The 21,710-nt window shown below is 40.0% G+C and overlaps 2 protein-coding genes across 2 annotated transcripts in view; both read right to left on the reverse strand.

Annotated features, from left to right (window-relative positions):
• iqgap2 (IQ motif containing GTPase activating protein 2) overlaps positions 1-9,108 on the reverse strand; it is a 35,531-nt gene extending 26,423 nt beyond the window's left edge. The window contains exons 1-2 of the mRNA XM_008281451.1: positions 8,815-9,108; positions 5,990-6,089 (exon numbers count right to left, since the gene is read on the reverse strand). Of these exons, the coding sequence (XP_008279673.1) occupies positions 5,990-6,089; positions 8,815-8,860 (146 nt within the window). The 5' untranslated portion in view covers positions 8,861-9,108. The remainder of the gene's footprint in view (positions 1-5,989; positions 6,090-8,814) is intronic.
• Positions 9,109-15,354: 6,246 nt separating this feature from the next.
• sv2ca (synaptic vesicle glycoprotein 2Ca) overlaps positions 15,355-21,710 on the reverse strand; it is a 19,270-nt gene continuing 12,914 nt past the window's right edge. The window contains exons 4-12 of the mRNA XM_008281452.1: positions 18,632-18,765; positions 18,041-18,130; positions 17,463-17,573; positions 17,248-17,336; positions 16,613-16,777; positions 16,305-16,438; positions 15,973-16,179; positions 15,687-15,846; positions 15,355-15,538 (exon numbers count right to left, since the gene is read on the reverse strand). Of these exons, the coding sequence (XP_008279674.1) occupies positions 15,355-15,538; positions 15,687-15,846; positions 15,973-16,179; positions 16,305-16,438; positions 16,613-16,777; positions 17,248-17,336; positions 17,463-17,573; positions 18,041-18,130; positions 18,632-18,765 (1,274 nt within the window). The remainder of the gene's footprint in view (positions 15,539-15,686; positions 15,847-15,972; positions 16,180-16,304; positions 16,439-16,612; positions 16,778-17,247; positions 17,337-17,462; positions 17,574-18,040; positions 18,131-18,631; positions 18,766-21,710) is intronic.

The raw sequence follows: 21,710 nt of genomic DNA on the forward strand, positions 1-21,710 counted from the left end.
GACAGCCAATACTGAACACTTGTTAAAGTTTATGAGTTCTTCTTCTGCAAGACAACTAAGTTTCATCACGACAGGTTGACCAGAGATATCTGAAGAAAGTTGAAACAAAAAACTGAAGAGAATACTCCGTTTTTTGTTGGAATTATATTGACCTTCTTTCAAACTGATGTCATTTCCCTTTGAAAGGTTCAGCAGCGGCTTCAGAGCTGCAGTCTCTGCCAGACTATTCCCAGAGATGTTAGGAAAAATCCATTCCAAAGAACTAGTGAATGATTTGTGAGCTTGGTGAATCATGAGTGTCTGAAAGTCTGTTACACATTATCCTATTGCCTGTAACTGACACCAATTTCACTGCTGTGGGTAAACCTCTGACCTCACTGTTAAGACAAAAAAAAAAAGAAAAGAAAAAAAAACTATAAAATATGGACAAGCTGATATCTAGCTGCTCAACGCCCTACAACTGAGTTTACCCTTTGCCAGAAGGACAGTGTGCAAGTTGCAGTGATTTAGCTTGCTTATGTTTCATGTATACGTTTCATTCATACCATCAACTCCTGCCTCTTTGCAGTCGCAGCATTAGCAATAAAGCCTTCCCTCCCACATGCAAGCAGAAGACACCTTGTTTTGGTTAATTAGGTAGGTGCTCAAAGATCCAGCCTGGCAAAATATGTGTCAGCACATTAAGGTCAAGCACAACAAACCATGCATACACTGTCAACACAAACCCAGTGGAGTGTGTCAGCTATGCACCTTGGTGAATAAACTATTCGTATAACCAATTATGTCAACCAATGCTGTGTTTATGCAAGACGAAGAGCTCTGCCATACTTCAGTTGTTTACTAAGTGGACGGCACTGATAGCCACTGCATTTGTTCTGCAAAATAATTTGGTGTGCTAATGTTAACAAGAGCGTTAAGTCCTTCTCTTGTAGAATATTTTGTGATTCATAGTTTCTTTCCACATGAGGAATGTACAGTTTTACAGGTTCAGGTCAAAGCTCAGCGTTAGAGCTCAAGGGATCAAGAGCAGAAATCTAACGGTGATTTTCTCAGGACGGTTACCGGGAAATGCTCCCTACTTAATATTAATTACATGCACTGATGTTAAGCAGGCATTTCTTGGCTTGATAACAAGCAGACGTGACTGTGGTATCAATTTAATTACACATCAGTTAGCCGTTGATAACACACAACACTGGCTATCAGAAAAAGCACCTTCTGTACAGTCGCCATGAGATCTCAGTTTCTGCAACTTAAGGAAACACATGCAACTCGACAAAACAAGAGCAAATTAAGTAAAACACCTTCATCAATTTGACGACACATGCACTGAGAATACACACAACACAAACCAGTACAAACGCACTGCACATACACACAACACAGCCGATACAGATACGAGGTGTGTCAGAAAAGTTCCAGGACTGGTGTCACAAAAGATATATTTCAAACCAAACTAGGAGTTTCCCCTTCAGACCATCAACTGTCTACAAAGAGATCCTGCAGCGTTTGCTTCGTCCAGTGCACGAGAAGAAGCAAGAGTCATGGCAGGACAAGTGATGGCTGATTCACCGTGACAAAGCGCCTGCTCACAATGCCCTGAGCATCCATCCTGGCTGAGAAAAACATCACCGGGCTGGAGCAACCTCCCCACTCACCCCACCTGGCTCTGTGGGATTTTTTCCTCTTCCTCAAGCTCAAGGGGGTCATCAAGGGGACCTGTTTTGAAGACATGGATGACATCAAGATGGCTGTGATGACGGAGCTGGAGAGGATCGTTGAAGAATCCTTCCAGGAGCACATGGCGGCGTGACAGAGACGGCTGGGAAAGTGTGTTAGACTCCAGGGGGATTATTTCAAAGGGGAAAACTCGTAGTTTGGATTTGAAATATATCTTCTGTGACACCAGTCCTGAAACTTTTCTGACACACCTTGTACACACTGCCAGCAGCACCACCAACAAAGGATCAGCGGGCTATACTACGAAGCAAGATTAGTGGGTTAGCGACATATGTTGAGCTTAAAGTCAGAGCTTTCAGTGTCGTGAAGGTGGCTCTCTTTTAACCTGCTAGGTCATTATGCTAACTGATGCCGTGGAGCTAACCTGGTCAGAAGCAGGTTAAGTTAAGAGATTTTAATCTTCTGACAGTCAGGTTCGTCACATTTTTGCATCCCCTGGAAACAGATCTGTTGTCGTCTCTACTATTGGCACTGTGTTTCTGTATTTGGTGATGTTGTAATTGCAGTATGTTTTTGTATTGTGTTGTGTAGTGTGTATTTGCAGCACGAGTTCTTTGTGTTTTGTCTATTTGCATGTATTTTCTTACACTGCAGGACGTTGAGCTCTCTCAGCCAGCATACATGACTTCAAAACAGACACAGACACAGGAAAGCTGAGTGGCTAAGGCCAACCTGATCAAAGCAGAGACCCACACAAACAAAATACTGAATCTTTACATCTTCCATAGAAATGACATATTAATGGCGAGCAAATGCAGATGATAGTCAAGATTACAGAGAAAAAATCTGCTTGGTACATGTAAACATGGTCAAGGAACATCCTGCACGGGTTACATAGCTCTCCTGTGAAACTTTACTTCCTGTACTTAAAACAATGAAGGGAGAACTTGTCTCCTGAAGCAGGACAGACTAGTACTTCTGTTTACAACCCTACAAAGACGGCCTTCCTGCCATTGTCCAATCTGTGACCAACTGTGCTAAACAAAATGCAGCATTTGGACTCTAGAACATAGGTCTATCCCCTCTTACCACATTCATAAACCACCCTCTTTTGCTCTCAGCTACAGTATTTCTGACTACACTTTGTCTGCTGGAGGCCTGCGTCATGTAGCTTAGTCATGCTGGTCATGAGTTTGTGTTTGTGTAAATGCATGTGTGTTTTAGAGAGAAATGCAGCATTTGTGGTAGGTAGGGTGTGTCTAAAAATTAGGATAACATCATTCACTAAAAACAAAGATGAAATAGATGGCCCCGGGGCAGATCTGTGTCAAAGAAAATGAAAAAGGTTCCCAAAAAAGACTACAAATGTAAACCACGAGCTGTTTACTCTCCTGAGACATTGTTTGTTGTTAGTTCATAGCACAAGTTAAAGATCTAGGGGACCTTGAACATTAAACCAATCTACTGTATAACAGTTACTGATAAGGCACAACAAAATGTTAATGTGTACGTTCATATACACCATACACCAGGGTGAGGCAAAGTGAACATGTTTATTTTAGAGTATTTTTCAAAAAGGTGCCTGAGACTGTCCACCATACTGTCAATAAGGACATTTTAACTGACCCTGCTGGCTGTTTTTTGTTTGTGCCACCTCAGTACAGGTTATTGGATCATTTATGTTTTAATGGATCATTTTTGAAATATGGCACATATAGCATACATAACATAACAGCTTAAGTTTCAGGGTCATGTTGGCTCAGTGTCTTGACCTACTGGGACCCTTGAATGGTGCCAACAATAATTGGTATTAGTAATAAAATGGGCTTTTCCTCCTATAATAAATCAAAACATCTGCTGTTGCCATTCAGATTAGATGTAACTAACAAAGCCATTGATAATTTATCAGTTAATTATTATTGCTGCCGTTTTATGAATAATTACACACCCAGAAACAATTTCTAAACAGTCATTTAGATAAAGAAAACTAGCAGTTCTTTAAATGGCCACTTCAGGCCTGCTCCAAAAGCAAATAAATGCCCATAGACCCCCATGTTAAACACATGACACTAGGGCTGGGCCATATCATACCGTGCATGGTAATACCAGTGTAATGTTAGGGGATGATATGAAACTGAAATATCGTGATAACAATTGAGTGAAACGCACATGCGCAGTGCCGTTCTTTTCGTCCGGTCTCATGCACATGGAGATTGATGGATAGATGGATAGATGGATAGATGGATAGATAGATAGATACTTTATTCATCCCCTACAGGAAATATGCGTATCTCAGGCTCAGCTCACAGGTACAACTAACACGTAACACATAACAGATAAAAGACAACAAAGGCTGCAGCAACGACAGCGACATCAACAACAAAGGCAAATGAAGAGGAGGGCAAATGCAGTGTAAACAACTGCTTGCTAAATGGAAAAGAAATTGTTCTTTTTTTTTTTTATTTGCACCAATTAAGTTATGCAGTTTTTAAGTATTTTGTCAAGCATCAATTATATTGTCACCTATATCGTGATAAATATTTTTGGCCATATCACCCTGCCCTACATGACACACATATAACTTTAAAGCAGAAATAAACACATTTACAGCCTGGTACAAAAACATTTTGGTCATTTTGGCTAATGACCCAGTTTATGATGACTTCACAGGGGGTGGATTTGATATAACTCATGCATTTTAATTGTATCAAGGCTTAAAGTTATGTATGATTAAGGGCATGTCCACTTAGAGCAACAGGTAGGTGCCTTCACAGGATAGATCATGCACCACCTCACGATTTGAAACCTATGGGTGCCATCAGAGAGTTTGTCCATCTCTATTCAATGTGTATGTTTTTTTTGTTTGTTTGTTTTTTGCATGAAACACTAAAAAAAAAAAAGTTTTGGCAACTTCAGTGATCTTGAGTGGTCGGTTAACTTAACAATGTTTCCTACAATCTTAAAAAAGTGGAAAATGTAAGTATTTCTTCAAAGATCATAACCTAGGTGCACTTAATGAGTTGCTTACTCATGGTTGCTTTGTTTTAGTGACTGCTGACTCCAGCGACCAGAACTTAATCCCACACTCTCTGTGGCTTACAGCTTCATTAGGAACTGCCTTAATCCTAATCCAACTTGACACCTTTCGCAGAATAGAGGCTCCATTCCACAACAGACAGGAGTGACACAAAGTCGGTAGTACTGGGATGAAATAACAGGAAGCAAGAAAGTGAGAGTTAAAATTAGTCATTTTGAGATTAATCTTGGTTTGTTACTAACGACTGCTTCCTTAAACAGGGCATTTCAGCGAGCCTTCCACTAAAGTTTTGACAACCCATGCCAAAACAATTAACAAACCACATTGTGGCCACAACCTGATTATGATGGTGGTTGAATCTGTGCTCCGTTACGCCGACATGGCCTTGAAAACCCATACTATCCTGTGACATAAGCAGATAATGTAGGCTATTCAAACAGCCTTTACTGAGTCAAAGTGCAAGTTCAGTTGTCAAACAATAACTTATGAGGAAATGCTGATGTAAAGGAGCCTGTACACATCCACATAAAGCATGTCCCAAGTACACGTCTGACTTGCATCACCACAACACACTTCACCATGCTGCAGTGGAATAAGCATAATAAATTAATCCCGGGAAATAATCTCTGTGTCATTGGGTGGAGTAGTTTCAAAATCAGTGTTAAAAAAAAAGAGGCGTGATCACACTTCCTGTTCCTTCTCTGCTCAAATGGATGCCCTCATGAAGATGGCAGGAAGCGGTTTAGTTGTGCTCAGGCACCTGACAGAGACTCCTCATAGTCATCAAATGTACACTGCCGTCAGAGGAGCTCACGTTTGAAAAAATGATTCTTGTGGATTCTTTCTATTTGGTGGTGAGCCATTCTTTCCACTGGCTCAGCACCTCCCCTGCCTTGCTCTCATGAATGTTTACAGCTCCGTGTCATCGATTTACATGCATGCTGATTCTGCCTTTATCCGTCATTGCAGCTTCATGTTACTACAAACACTGGTAATCACACACTGCTTTGTTCCCTCACACTGTCCTCACTTTCTGTCCATCGCATTATTTCTCAACCACTCCCTGCAACAATGCTCACTGAACACACAAACTGCGCTACATAATCAAACATTAAACAAACCTAACTATTGACACAAGAACACACCCACCGTAATTCCTATAAGCTACAACAAAGCAAATAGTATAAAGAAAAGTGGTTGTCTTCAGTCAGCATGTTCCATTAAGCTCCTCTTATCTGTAGGGTTTTTTTCCTTTATCTCCTCCCACTTTACCGTTTGGCCTCCTCCAGATGACACAGGTACTCGTAGGCGATGTTCTGTCGCCTCCTCTCATCCATCTCCTCCGCTGACAGCCTCTCATCATCTTGAATGGCTGGAAAAAGCAAGAAAATTCAAAATCCCGCCATTGTCATCATCATTCATCATACTACGTAGTGTGTTGTGCTTTCTTATTGGTCTTAATTACACATGATTACGATTGAAAAAAAATGCTGTTTAAGTTGGACAAGAGATAGTCAATGACACTGAATTATAGCTGAGCGACTTTAAGGGCTGCGTGGCTTTTTTGTAGCTTTGTCCCAAAGCAGAGAAGATTTTTTTATGGTCTATATTCATCATACAGGAAGTTCACTTAAAGATGACACAACTTATTCATACAACAGGTTATTCGAACAACACACTGCAAAATTCACATGTTTTAGTTTTGGGTTGTAGACAAGGCTAGATGTCTGAGGATGTCATCTTGGGCTTTGGGAAACACTGATCAACATTTTCAATATTTTCTGACTTTTTATAGACTAAATAACGAATCATCAAACAAGAAAACTAACAACAGATGAACTCACAATCAGAATAATCGATAGCTGCAACCCTAAACCAGAAGTGCCAAGTGAAACACATTCATCAGAAATATTAATACTCCAACTTTATTTTATTCATCTTATCTAACATTCTATAAAGACTAAGATGATATTTCCTGTTCAAGGTGATTTTTTCTTTTTAACTGTTAAGAGCTGAAGTCCACTCCACTAGATCGCATGCTCCAATGAGCCCCTGTATGATGGAGAAGAAATGACCATGTCAGAACGGCCTTCGCGGGGTGCCCAGCTGACAAGTGACTTCTGCTGAGAGTTGACCTTTACCTGCAGCTTAATGAGATCTCCTCCCCTCCCAGCGCTCTTTACCCCACTCTAATCCAATCAAATCTCTTTATTTCTGGCTGAGTGAAAGTACGATCTCAGACGCAGGGGCTCAGCATAAGATCAGAACTTTCTCTCGCTGGACTACAGGCTGGTGGTTGAGGTTTCACATGGACTAGCACAGTCTGTGGGGTTTATCTCTCCTTCACTGAGACGTACAGTAAAATCTGAGGAATTAATACAAACACCAGTCTGTTTTTCTTTTGTTAAAAAGTGGCATTATTATTAGTGGCTCTACTGATGCCATATTAAACTGGTGTTGATTGATTAGCCTAAATGATGCAATCTAATAGCCCAGGAAGAGGGCAAAAGTTTAAACTGGCCTTAGTCATTATAATCTAACTTCCGTAGCATTTTACATCCGTGTGATTTCAGGCCTACATTGTATTCATTTTACTTGTTATGACAATGTGTAGTCTAAAACAACTTTATGTGTGGGAAATTCAGCTTTTCCATCTTGTGTCAATGGAGCTGGCCAGAATCTTTCAAACCTCTCAAGCTGTTATAGTCTGTCCATTCATCAGCCACCTGCAGAGACATCCGTTCGCCAAGTCTCAGTAGAGTCTCGACATATAATACTCACATGTGCAGAGAGGCACAGGCCAAACACATGCATTTACAGACGCACAAACAGTTGTCTCGCCATTTGGGTGAAATGTTTTACACCATCAGTTTCCGGCCATACAAACATAGCTTAGCGGCCCAGCTGTGCAGATGTCATGGATGAAAACGCACATGAGCACTCGCCCCAGTGCAGCCATTACACACCACCTCTCCTGACTCACTCACACACACACTTCCTGGAAGAGCCTGTCTGCACTCTTGCAGAGAGCGATATATTTAACTATCAGGATGGGTTTGTTGCGTTTGTGTGTCACAGGCTCACCGGACCTGAGTTATAGTGTCAGTGACTATGACTCATGCTTTTGTTTAGCTGCAGGGTTACTCCAGTCTGACTTTTTGGGGACCCGATGGGGAGCCACAAGTCATGACTGATTTATTTATTTTTTTAGTTTGTCCATTTCACAAGCAACTCCATAAACTATGACATTTACAGAAATTAACTCCAGGGAATAGCTTTGCTTTGGTCTCTTGCAAGATAAAAATGCATGCAGGGGCAACTCAGGACAACTTTGGGCTGTTTTACGCAATGACAACAAATTAAAAACACCTTATTTTACAGTCTGCAACAAACTACTCATTAGTTGTGCTTGTTTTTCTACAGATACAGTTTTTGTGGAGCCACAGTGGCACGAGATGATCAATAAAATGTAATGATTCAAGGTAGAGGTGATAAAAAAACAGCAGTGAAGACCTAAATGAAGGCTGTACTTTGCCCACAGATGTTGTTCTGTGACAAGGTACATTCAGTAAACCTGCCTTGGAAGCATTCAGCAGATTTTAGATGAGTTTTTATCAAATCAGTGACATTCTTGACGTTCTTGTGGAGTTAGTTGTACATTTCTCAACAGCAGCAGAAATCCAAAGTTAATGTTTAACCTATGAGAAAATGCCGTATGTGTAGACATGCTGATATGCTGGCCTCTGGCATCAAATAAAAAGATAAAAATCACTGTGGTGCATTTACGGAAACCTTGACGGAAGATAACTGAAAATATTTAGCGGCAGCTTTATTTTAACAACAAGGACGTGGCTCAAGAACACACTTCTACTGACAGTTTGTCCACTTTCGCACTCTTTGGAGCACATTTCATGAGAGTTTTATCCTATTTCCAGGGGCTGCCACACCTACTGAAGGTACCCCGCAGTCAGGTGCAGGTGAAACACCTGTTGCTCATCAATGTCTAACGTTGACACACCAGCTTCTCCTCACAAACACAAAATGACTAAAGCTGACAGCCTGTAAGCTTGAAACTCGTAAGAAATTGCGTTACTTACTTCCATAGCGTGGCTTCTGTAACGTTGCGGTTTCTTCATGGTACATCCTGCCGCGTTTCCTCCACTTGTGAACTCGTCTGAACTGGAAATTACTTCAAGCTAACCGTTAACAGCCAACAGCGGGACGCCGCCTCTCAGGACCTGCTGGTATCAATACAATATCTGCTCGGGCTAACTGGGAGGGAGAAAAATAACAGGGAACAAGAGTTTCCTGAAGTTTCATGAAAGTGTCAACGGAGACTCGCAGCAGAACAACCCCATGGTGTGCGGCGGTGGAGCTGCCTCCTGAACAAAGTGCTCCTGCTCGGTGTTATCGTGACATGAAATGATTGACGGGACGCGGAGTCTGCGCCGCGCGCCACCTGCTGGTCGCGAGCTGCTGCCGCTGCTGCCTTCACTGCTGCTGCGAGAAAAATGGAAAATACCATTACTCTGCTGCAGCACTCAACTCTAATAGTGGTACTTCAGAGGGCTCTCTGGTTCTTGAAAGCACCATCACCAATTCAAGAGCCTCTTTGTATAGTTGATGATTCTTTACGTACTTTATGTGGTTCTTTAAAAACAGTTTTACCCCAGAGCCATAACTACACTAAACACTGCTGACTTTACATTTGAAATGTACTTAAAACTATGTTTTTACGTTTTTTGTAGTGAAGGAATGGTACAAACTGAATGTAGGGATATATTATGTGTGTTGGGTCTTAGTTATTATTATTGTTATTATAACTTGTGTGTAGTATTCCTAAGCTTTTCTTTAACTGCTCTTTGCACAGATGAGGAGTACACTTTCAATATTTGTCATTCTACATATATACAATGACTAAAGATATTTAGATGAATGTTCATTGTTTTTGAAGTTATTTGGTTTGATGGCATGTGACACCATAAAATTAGAGTTACGAATAATGATTGTTTTCATTATTGATTAAACTGCAGATTAACTGTTAATCATTTGGTCATCACAGTTTTTCCAGATCCTAAGCTTGTAGTATGTTGTTCTGTCTAATCAACAGTCTGGAGCCCAAAATATTAACTGTGTTATAATGGAAGGGACCCAGAAATGCTGCTCTTATTTTTCTATTATCAAAATACATATCTTTCAGTGGTTACTTAAATAACCTATTTTTGCTAAAGTTCTTTGGACTGTAAATCATGGTGCCCAAAGGAACCATTTTTTGCTGGCTTTTTTTTTTTTCAATGAATAACTCCTAAAGAAAGTCTTGCTAAAACGTTTTTTTGTGGAATTAAAAATGGTTCTTCAGTGGCATCATTGCCAAGAACCATTTTTGATTTCAATTAACACCTTTACTTTTCTTTACTTTATTTTTTTAGTGTAATATCGCACAGAAGTGTATTTGCCAAGGCAAGTTTATCTGTGTCACCTTTCAAGAGCAAGGCAATTCAAAGAGCTTTACATAAGACAAAGAAAAATGGGAAACATCAAACACAAGGCAGTACAACCAAATATATACTTTAAAAGAGCAAACTAAATAAAAGAAAAGATAAGCTAAAACTACAGAGGCTGGTATCTAAAGATCCTTGTGATACAGTAAAGTCAGTTGTTGTCATGTAAGCAGTTAGTGTAAAAATAAATAAAATAAAATAAAACAAAGATGAAAAAATTAAAATTATTATCCAAAAAATTCTTTGAAATATTTTCAACACAAAAGCACATAATTTAAAATATATCATGATCTGAAAATAATCCCACAAGTTTTTATCACAAACGGTAATCAAGCAAAGTTTAAAAAGTCAATTCAAGTCACCACAGTACTCTCTTAGAAGGAGGCTCCAGAAAGTCTGGGGATATTCAGGGGGAGGAATTTTATTAGTTTATTTTGGAGAAGACATTGTTGGAGGAACCTCTAATGACTAAAAAAAAAAGGTGTCCCTAGAGGATTTTTTGTACAGTTGGGTGTACACCTGTTTGACATTTTTCATTTTGCATTTATGTTTAATTTATTTTTGAAGCTTGTTTTATTGTGAGTGTGTTCATGGCAGAGATAATGAGGAATCATTTTTGGTTATAGTTTATTTGGCATCAAGTTATAGAGCTTTTAAAACCGATTTGTGTGCAAATAGCTCTTGACACTAATGCCTTTTTGCCTAAATGCTTTTTTAAAAACAGCCTCTGTTTTTTATTTAGGTGCACATAGGAACATAACAAAATGGTAATAAAAAGAAGACAGAATTTATAATGGAATCACAAATCCCACAAAACAGATCACTGATGTTTTTTTCCAAAGGGCTCCTTAAGCAACCTCTGCTGCAGGGCTTCCTTAACAAAGCTTTTAAAACTTAAATGGTTCCTTCGCACTGGCAGTGGGAAGTGAACCCCAAAAGGTTTCTTAAGACACTTCTATTTCTAAGATTGTATTAAAAAAATATGTATAAAAGTCCTGGTAACAAAACTTTGACATATTCTTTACACCTGCATGGACTCACACTGTTACACTACATTTTGTTACTGTAATTATTTAAATACTTGACTTTAGCCACTAGGTGGCAGCAGTACTTTGGAATCATGCATGTGCTCAGTTGGCAGGTACCCTTACAGGTGCTTCTGTTGCTTCATTTATAACAATGAGGACACGCTGCATGTTGGATACTGTTTTCAGTGTTGCACAATATAATTCAACAGGCTTCACACAAACATTACAGCCTCAGAAAAGACCAACTCAACACCTTCTCTACCAGTTTTAATAAAAACTGAACATTTTAACTTTTGTGAAAATCTAATTTTACTGCAGGGCTGTTTTATATTAAACTGTTTGGTATTGCACTATTACACTGCGATAGTTTTAAGTGTACCAAATACACTGACAACCAAGCTTACTTTGTATTATGTGGCTTTCAACCTACAGAGACGGTTGCCCCACAAGTGTGTGTTTTGTAGCATCTGCTCATGATATGCTAAAATATGTTATAATTAGGAGCCCATCTTGGTGCAAATGTCTGCTGCGAAGTTCAGTAAATGCAATGCCACAATATTAAAAGCACTGACGGGTGATGTAAATAACAGTGGTCATCTTGTCACAATGCAATGTTCTGCAGAATAACTGGGGGTCTTGGTATTCATGTGAATTACAGCTTGACACATAGCACCTGCCAAAATATTGTTGCAGATCAAGCGCGCTCCCCATAGCAAATGTCACTCCTCAGCACCAGCGACTGCCCCCCAGCAGAGCAATAAACCCTGTCAAACTGCAAAAACTGCTCAGGAGTGCCTTAAGGAACACAACAACGAGCTCAAGGTGTTGACTCAGCCTCCAAACTCCCCAGATACCAATCCTTTCAATCACTCACAGGATGCATCAGGACAAGCCCAATCAACAAAGGCCCAAACACGCAACTCACAGAACCCTCAGAAGTCCTGTGTTTAGGTTAGAGCTGTTCTCATGGCCCTAGACAATAGTGAGCAGGTGGTTTTATTGCTGTGGCTGATCGGTGTTTAAAAAGAGCACAGAGATAAATGTTGTCCTGGGGTTTTACAGGTTAAAGCATGTGAAATAAAAGCCCAGCATAATTTGCTAGAGAACATAACTTTTATTATATATGTTCAAAAGCAGCACAGTCTGCATTTCCTGCCTTTCCGGTTTCTAACATTATTCATAGGGCATCATTTGGCAAATATTTCTTCACATATTTTCACACTTACGGACCTCTGAACATACAGCTCAGTCATCCTCTGACTGGCAGGCCCTTCACAATAATATTCACAACTTTATTGTCGACATACATTTCACTACCTCCATAAAATGGATGAACAGAACGTACAAGAGTGATACATTCACATTTTTTCTCAACGAAAAGAAATAAATAAATCAGAATATTGCCGTCATTTTTCTGCCAGGAAAATTTACAGTAAAAACACAAAGTTGAGCACAAAAGAACAGAAGTTTTCTTACACACATGCAAGTCTGCGCACGCACACACACACACGCATACACACACACACACACACACACACACACACACACACACAGAGTAGCAGGTGAAAGCCAAGGACACACACAGAGATGTACAACAGAGATACAGTGGATGGACTTATCGCTCAGACAAAGCAGGCGACACATGAGTCAATCAAGGAGCTTATACACATTTAACCCCGAACTTCACCAATATCAGCTTTGATATGGACAATATTTACATTCATGCATCCATACGGAGGCCAACACACACATACAGCACTCTGTCTCTCTCTCTTACGCACACACACACACACACACACACACACACACACACATATACACATACAGTACATATACCCTATACTCCAAATACCTCAAACATAACAGGTAATATTTTCTTCCCAAATACAATAAATCAGGTAGATCTGCCACTAATTAAGGTTTCAACATATCCAGAACCACACTCTTCACTCCATCTGATATTCTCAAAAAGCAAAAGTCGCTGCTTAGAAGCTCTACGCCGTCCTCTTGTTTCAAAAATATATTTAAATCATATGGTCAAAAACATCTATTGCGCAATAGCAGCACACTTCACGATGTATTTCCAACTGATTGCACAAAAAAATCTGGGAAAAGGTTTATGGAAAAGGATGTGTGTGGAACAGTTTTGCTTTTTCTTTCTTTTTAAGGAGCCATGAGTGAGCCAGTTGCAGTGCAAGAGCAAACCACGTCTACGCTGCAATCATAAATACAACAAATACAGAGAAAAGAGGGAGAACACAGGCTATTAGTCACAGAAAATACAATCCACAGGCACAAATTAAACAAGACTCAAAGGAGCTGAATTGTTATTCTTTAAAATGTCAGTTTTGAGAGGTATTATGACATTCTGCAACTAATAACATGATATTATCATTACCTCTCACTTATCATTTGTGATATCATCATCGTGATCTTAAACTGTGTTCACTGACGTCCCAATAGCGAAAGACCAGATAAATAATAACTTTTGCAAGGTTTGCCAACAAATGATAGAGTTTAAATTAATTAACCAGTTTTGCATATATTTTTTATAGCTTCAAATGTAAATGCAAACCTTATCTGAGTTTAATTTTAACCCAATGAAATAAGATAACATGTTAAAAACAATCCTTAGTTTCCTTGGGAGACATTTTCATCTTGGGTTGCACCAGTAGGTATTTCTTATTTACAATATTACTCTGCAGACATGCATGGTGACTTACACCTCCAATCATAACATGACAGTACTACTAGAGTAGTATTGTCATGTTTTTTTTAGAAGAGGAGGAATCTTACTCACAAAAATAAGTTTTACCAAAATGAATATGTCTAACAAAGCAGATGAGGTTCAGACCAAAAATAAATGTACATCCTATTGGCCACATATTTCACATATATACAAGAAGAAGAAAAAAAAAGCCATAATTATTTTGTCTCTTTTCTCCCTTTTCAGTTTCCGTCTGTTCCTTTATAACCTTTGGACAGCACATGACTATGGGCAGACTGCTCCAGTCAAGGAGAGGCACATTAAAAAAGGCCATTCAGTATTTCTGAAAGGAAGCAGCAGGACATGTCACTGCCACAAGCAGGAACCAACACAAAGCTAAATCAGAAGGAGAGCTCACCAGAGAGCCTCTGTACAATAATACAACACATGGGAGGGGACGTGGAATAACAACATTTGGACAAAATGAGCAATTAATTATTCCAACTTCCACAATAACACAGCAGAAAATAAAAATTAGCATCCTTAAATTCAACTTAACACACAGCTATTGGTACAAGAAAATACAGTTTTTCAGTATGGCCTTTATGATTCTTAGTTGGGCAGGTAATGCAAAGGGCTTGGTCTCCTAAGTATCTACTGTGAAAACTTTGCAGATATTTGAGCAAATTGATCAAAGTACAGTAACGTGTTTACGGTATGATGCAAGTATAGAGTGGGGGAAAAAAGTGCAGGTGTATGTGAGTGTCATGTATTTGCACATAAAGTTTATGCATTTGGTTTTCTGTGGGATGACTTTCTGTACACTTGTCCTGTATTCCGCATGTGAGTCCTGTGGGCAAGCCAGCTGTCATACAGCTGTGTCATGAGTCCGCTCTGTCTGATCATCTATTCCCTACGTTGTCACACAGCAGGTTGGCGGTGCTCATTACAGCTTGTTTTTCAATTTTCTTCCCATCTGGCTTGTCTTAATAAGACTGTATCAATATTAAAAGCCTTGAGCTTTAACCACGCAGTGTCCCCACACACAGTTATGACTACAGCTGGAAGGTGCAACCAGTCAATAAACAAGACCCCACTGATGTCTCACTACCAAAACCTGAGCAAATTCTCATCTTGGTTGCGTGAAACCTTCAGACAAATCAATCCCAAAGTGTTTAAGCTTATAACTGTCTCACATGGATCCAATTTGTATGATGGAAGTCAAATACTCTGAGAAAAGGTTGGTTGTTATCCTGCTTTACCTAAGATATATTGGTGAAATGTGATTAATAGTGTTAAGATATGTATGAACCAAGCCACTTGCACTCCTTACTCAAAATGCTCGCTGGGTTTCTTCTTGGACTCAGACATCCAGGTTTTATCCCAAATGCTACTCTGGCGTTACATGAGGACATTCGCCCGGGTGTCAGGCAACCGGAGTCCAACCAGGCCTCCACCGACGAGCACAGAAGAGGCCATGAGGATAGGGATGGCCTTAGTGATGCCCACAAGAGAACCAAAGATCAGGTTTCCCAGGACGGCAGCCAGCTTACACAGAGCATTGCAGAACCCAAAACCTGTCCCCCTGCAGAGAGAAACAGCAGAAACAGTAGAGAAGAGAGAGAAATATGTTAAAGATGGCTAAATAATATCTGTGATTTTATCTGTAAGTCTCTACATTAAGTGTAATCCACAAACTAATCTGCAGGATGTGCTCATGTATGTCTTCTGACCTCCTGACAGTTGGGAAGGACTCAGTCGTGACCACGTCCAGGGAGTTCCAGGCAGAGATGCTCAGGCCATTGTAAAGGCACAACATGAAAATCATCATGGACTCACTGGTGCCAAACCACAAGAAGAAACAGCTGATGCCTGAGAGGACCATGGAGCCACCTGAAGGACATGCAAACACACACACACACACACACACAGAGGAAGAGCAGTCAGAGCTAAAATCGATTATTTAATTACCAAAGTGCCCACTCCAACATGAACCTGGCACTCATCCCTCATTCTTACCCAACATGGACAGGCGCCCAATTTTGTCCATGAGAAGTGCGGACACAATGTTCCCGGGAAGAACAGCCAGAGTCCCCAGGAAGTTGATGAAATAAACCCAGTAGGCGCTGTAGTCATCATCAAATGTCATCTGGCATCCCGTCTTGTTGTGGGTGAACGTGCTGTTGATCACCTCTGTGCCATCTATCAACTTGGATTCATCGATATCTGAGCAAAGAATTTTAAAAAAGCATGATTTTACCTGATAAGTCTTAGAATCAGAAATGATTAAATATACGACAATAGCTGTGCAGTCATGTCAGAGTTTGTGTTTTAAAATCTTAATGTCCCACCTGTGTTGAAGAAGAAAGCGTCAACAAAAGTACAGTTTCTGAATAAGGAGCCCACCGACGTCACATCGTCAAAGTAGCAGTTACGAAATGTAGAGTCAATGAAGGTGACGGACTTCAGCTTCATGTTGACGAACCTGAACAAGCACAGTTATGTTCAGTTTAGCTGCAGTGCTGTAACCTACATCGACTTTATTCTAGTTATTTGCACTTTTCTATTTACACCTAAGGATTGTGTGATTAACATTTTGCACTATGCAGTTATCACATTTTGCATCCGTTATTCCTGCAGGCTGGTTGACTTGTCTTACTGGTCATTAATGAAGAGGCTGTTTTTGTGTATCTGGTTCTCCAGGGTGAAGTTGAAGGTGAAGCCTTCGATGCGTTCGTTGGTGTGGATCTGCACTTTGGAGGCGTATTCATCCGCCTGAAGGTGTTTGATGACATCAGGGAACCAGACTGAGAGGCCGTAATATCTGCAGTCAGAAAAACACACCAATACCAGGATATCAGGAATCAATTGATCTGATGATCAGCCAAAGATGGATGGAGAGGCCGACAGACGCAGCAGAAGGTGCTTTTCTTTTGAATTTAAAAAGTACTTTGGGAGTGTTTTCTTTTTATCTCTCGCTGCTTTCCGCCCTATCTCTGCATCCGCCGAGACACTAGTGGAACAGTATTGATCCGCAGACGGTGATTGATTTCGAGACCATGCAACTTCTGCACAGCAGAGAGATCAAGATGACAGAAATGCAATGTGGCTGTAAGCCCGACTGCCTGGAGCTATTACCTGACTAAAGAAACACATCTGGTTTTTCTATGACAAAAATGACATTGGGGATAAGTTGAAAGGCAAAGAACTGTACATGTGTCTCCCCTATGTTGTATGTTTTATGTGTGATTTTATGTTATTTTTTTTAAATGTAAATGACACAAAGAATCTCACCCAAATGACAGTGTGAACCACACTATGGCCAGTCGCATCATGTTCTCTTGCATCGGGTAGTTGAAGCACTTCAGAAGGTTCAGGTAGATCTATAGAGAGGAATAGAACTATCACATTACACTTTGAAATGGAGATGATGGAATGAAATACATATTAATGGGGGGGAGAAATGTAAAGGCCTCATGCTGTCATTAAATAAAAAGAGAAATATTTACCCCATGTACTTCAGCCTTTATCCTAAAGAAAAACTTGGAAACTGGGTTGCCAGATTCTGATTCCATTTCAACCAATTCATCCAGCTGTCTGGGGGTTTTGATCCTGTTTACCTGGAACAGCAATAATGAGAAACAGTTTAAACTACAGTATTTACAGTATTAGTCAGTTGTTTTTCAGTTCATTTCTCTGCATTACTTACATTATAGTCCAGCATTATAGTATTTCATTTATTCCAATGTGATCATCTTTAGTTTCCCACAAGACTAAAAGCACAGCTGCACATGATCAATGAAAAACGAATCAGAATCAAAAAGGTGGATATAAACAGTGTGTAGTACAGTACTCGATCAATTCCAGAAACATGTGTTGACTAAGCGGCTTTCCCAAAGTGCAGCTCGAGGAGCAAATAAGCCTGAATGACACAAAACAGCTTTCAAGAACCACCGTAATTCAGATATGATCCTGCACAGTGAAAGCGTTAAAACCTGTCCCAGTGGTGGCAGGATATAAGCCTCTTTGCTTCCTTAAGCATCAGGAAGCCCAGCCTAGGCAGCGCACGGAAGAAGCAAACACTCACGGTGAAGACTTTCTCCGGTTGCCCACGCGCTCTCATGTTGGTGTCGTGGATCTGTTTGAGGATCATCCAGGCTTCATCATGCTTCCCCACCTGACAGGATGGAGAGGGAGGGAGAGAGACAGGGGATGAGATAAATTCATGGGATCAACCCCGGTCTCGCTTAACTGGAAACGCAGCAACAGTTTCACATCCGCAGTCACAAATAGGCTCCTTTGATTTCTCTCTACGATAGGCCAAAAAAATGAGGAGAGTCACGACGATCATGACTCATTTCACTTCAAAGGCTAATTATCCCGCAGCAGAAAAACCTACTGTCACAGATCTCCAGGCTTCCCGGACACATATAATTCCTCCTCCAATAGTTTTGAATGACTCATAGTGTTTTTGGTCTTGATTAAAGTACCTGCTGGGAAATATCCAAGCACTCTTAATCTGCCTGGCAGAAGCTGAATGTAAAAACTGATAAGCCCTGACAGCTGAGGACAATGACACAGCACACTGACATGGCATTCTTTAAGATACAACCGATGCAGCAGATTTGGGAGCAAATAGAAAAAGGTTTACTCTAAACGTTTGTGAAGAATTGTTTACCTCAAGGTAGAACCTGGGACTTTCGGGCATGAAGGTAAGCGCCACCACAGCGCACACACAGGGCAGCGCGCAGACGACGACAAACACCCTCCAACTGTGAAACTGGTACGCTGAACCCATGCTGAAGCTCCAACCTGTAAACGGAAGCACACAGTAACCTTTAATGACAATCAGGTCATGTGAAGATGGAAGAGAACAACATGGCAGAATGAGAAGTGAGTGTTCGTTTCACATTTTCTTGCAAGTGGGGGTTTATCTTCTTAAAGCTGCATAAATGTCTGCTGAGGTAAGTGAACCAATCTGACATAGAAAGAAATCAACTACACACAAATGTGCCACTGTGCTACAAAAGTTACAGTTTTAAGATACAACAATGCCATCATGGTTACCCAGCCACAAAATCTATTTACTATAGCTCACTATGTTCAAACAGCTTTTCTGTTCTCATGTTTCTGGCAAATCAGAGTAGAAATTACAGGCCAAAAACCCAAAACACTAAAGTAAAAGAAGCTGAAAACTCTGCATTGTTGGGTGATAATTTTAAGCAGGTTTGTCCAGATGAGCAACACTTTTCACTTTGCACATAATCAAATTACATAATTGGATTTGTTGGTACAATGATACAAAATATGAGTCAGTGCGGCTTTGGTGAAAAAGGACTTAATCTAAGAAAGCTCCATTGTAAACCCTGCTGCAATAGTGGGTGGTGTGCTTTATGCCAAAATACCAGATATAATACAATACACTGCTCATGCCTGACAGATCCATGTTGAATGGTTTTCTTTTTAAAGGTGACACATTATTGTTTAAAAGATGTTTTGTTGTTATTTAGAGTTTTGGCTGTTGCTCCTTTTGTTAATCTAAAAGCTCACAAATCAGACAAATGCTGCTAAATTGGCACTGAAACTACTATGGCACTTTTCTGTAACCACAAGTGCAGATCTAAGTTAGAGTTAAAGTCCTCTTTCATGAAATCTTTATATTATTCGCCAATAAAAATGCATAGTAAAGATGCTGAGGTGATTCTAAAAATGCATTATTATTTTCCTGTAAGGAAAATCACTAAAGTGCATCTTTCTAGTTATAAGTGCTTGGGAGACTAGCTTACAGCTCTTAATGTGCATAATAGATGAATTATGAACTAATTCTCAGTGCACCCTTTTATAGCTCAGTGGCTATTTAGCCAATTTTTAGTTCACAGAGGCATAATAAAAGCTAATGTGAGTAGTTAATAAGACTTGAAACAATGCTTCAAGGAAGCAGTAACTATATAACTTTAGATGGGGTGTAGATAGTACCATTCTTGAACTGAAAGGTGGATTCTAAATGTTAGGTGTGAAACTCATTCTGTAAACACAAAAGTGCTGCAAATAAAAGATGGCATTTAAATGGGAGCACTCAACGGCCGGAGCAGAGTGATGTGTGAGCTCAGAGATGAATGCCTCTGCAGAGCGAGCCGAGAGAGGTGCACAGGGACGGGTTAATTGAATGTGTAGGAATAGAATTGAGTGTTTTCTGCTAAGTTAAATCTTGTTGCACCTGATCTCAGCCCACAGGCAGTCTTCCAGACTCATTAATCATTGTAACATGCTCTCACAGACACACACACACACACAGAGGAGGAAATGCACACGTGCTCAAAAAAAAAAAAAATGTGCGAGCGTGTGCACTGACAGGGAAAACAGCACAGAAATTGATAGTATGAATAACCATATGCAGATTACACTGACACCTCATAATACCGTGTCACACTCCCACCCACACAAACACACAAGTAATTACACAAACATACTTATGAAATTATACATCATGCATTTCATTTTCCTTCTGCAGAAGTTAAAACCATTCGCAGAACATTAAAAAGTTAGAGATAATGAATGACTTGAAAGCCACACTCTGCTGCCAAGATCCACCAATACAAAAAAAAACCCTAATTTATGGTTCTTTCAAATTCTAAGTTATGCTTTAAATCACATAAAGTTTGTGGATGAATATTTTGTCAAATATGGGATTATTTGCTGCATTTTTGCACAAACATTTAAAAGTTAGGGTAAAGAATACTTGTTACCTAATATATGTGAGAGGAGGACACGGTATGCAAACACAAATGTATATTGTTACTGTATATGTAGACTCTCACTGACTTCATTTTTTAGATTTTTTCTCTTTTTTTTTTTGGCTGGATGCACAGAAAGGGGCTGCTGTGTCAGTCGTGACCTCCCACGTCTCTCCACAGATCGTGCCTCATGGAGATACTGCTCCAAAGGGAATAGCACCATTATCCATCAGCAGGCGTAGGAGGGGAGTCACAGGGTGGGGAGGGGGTTAATGCTAATGGTTATGCCAGAAAAAAGGCTGCTTGGAATTAATCTCACAGCATATTGAAATCCAGCTTTGATAGTCATGCATATCAACTGCTAAAAACAACTGTTTTCAAAGGGTGTGGGCTTCTGTCACAAAAAACTGTATGAATATATCCCAAAAATGTCAGTTAAAAAAAAAAAAGACAAAAACAAAACAGGTAAACATAATGGGGAAAAAACATCAAAACACAAAAGGTTTTTACTTTATCTTTAGATTTGCTACGAGCCACTAGGAAATGTAATATATTTCTTGTTTGATATACAGAGATCAGTTTAAAATTCAGATTTTTTTCCATTTTGCATGCGAGGCAACATACAAGATCTATGATTTGGGTTCTAACCTCATAGTGTCTTTTGCTGGGCAGCAGGAGAAACTTTGACTTCCGTGCATGACGTGTGTATTCTAGTTTTCTCTGAGTCACTGTATTTATTTCAGCCTTTCTGTGTGTGTGTGCACGTCTAAAGTGACCCAGAGTGTGAGAGGGAGAAACAAAGACAGAAAGAGACAGAGTCGCAAAGAAAGGAAGTGAGGGAGTTGTTCGGCAGTGATTGCCTTTTTCTACAGAAATGTAACATAACTTCCTGCCCCTCGGGGTTGGTGTTTCACTCGTGCTACTGGAAATCTCATTACAGGGATTATGTACATAATTGACTAAGTCTATGGATGACTGACTCAGCCATCCCAGACCCAGATAGATAGATAGATAGATAGATAG

This window comes from Stegastes partitus, unplaced genomic scaffold (genome assembly GCF_000690725.1).
Source record: "Stegastes partitus isolate 25-593 unplaced genomic scaffold, Stegastes_partitus-1.0.2 Scaffold234, whole genome shotgun sequence".
Lineage (NCBI taxonomy): Eukaryota > Metazoa > Chordata > Actinopteri > Pomacentridae > Stegastes > Stegastes partitus.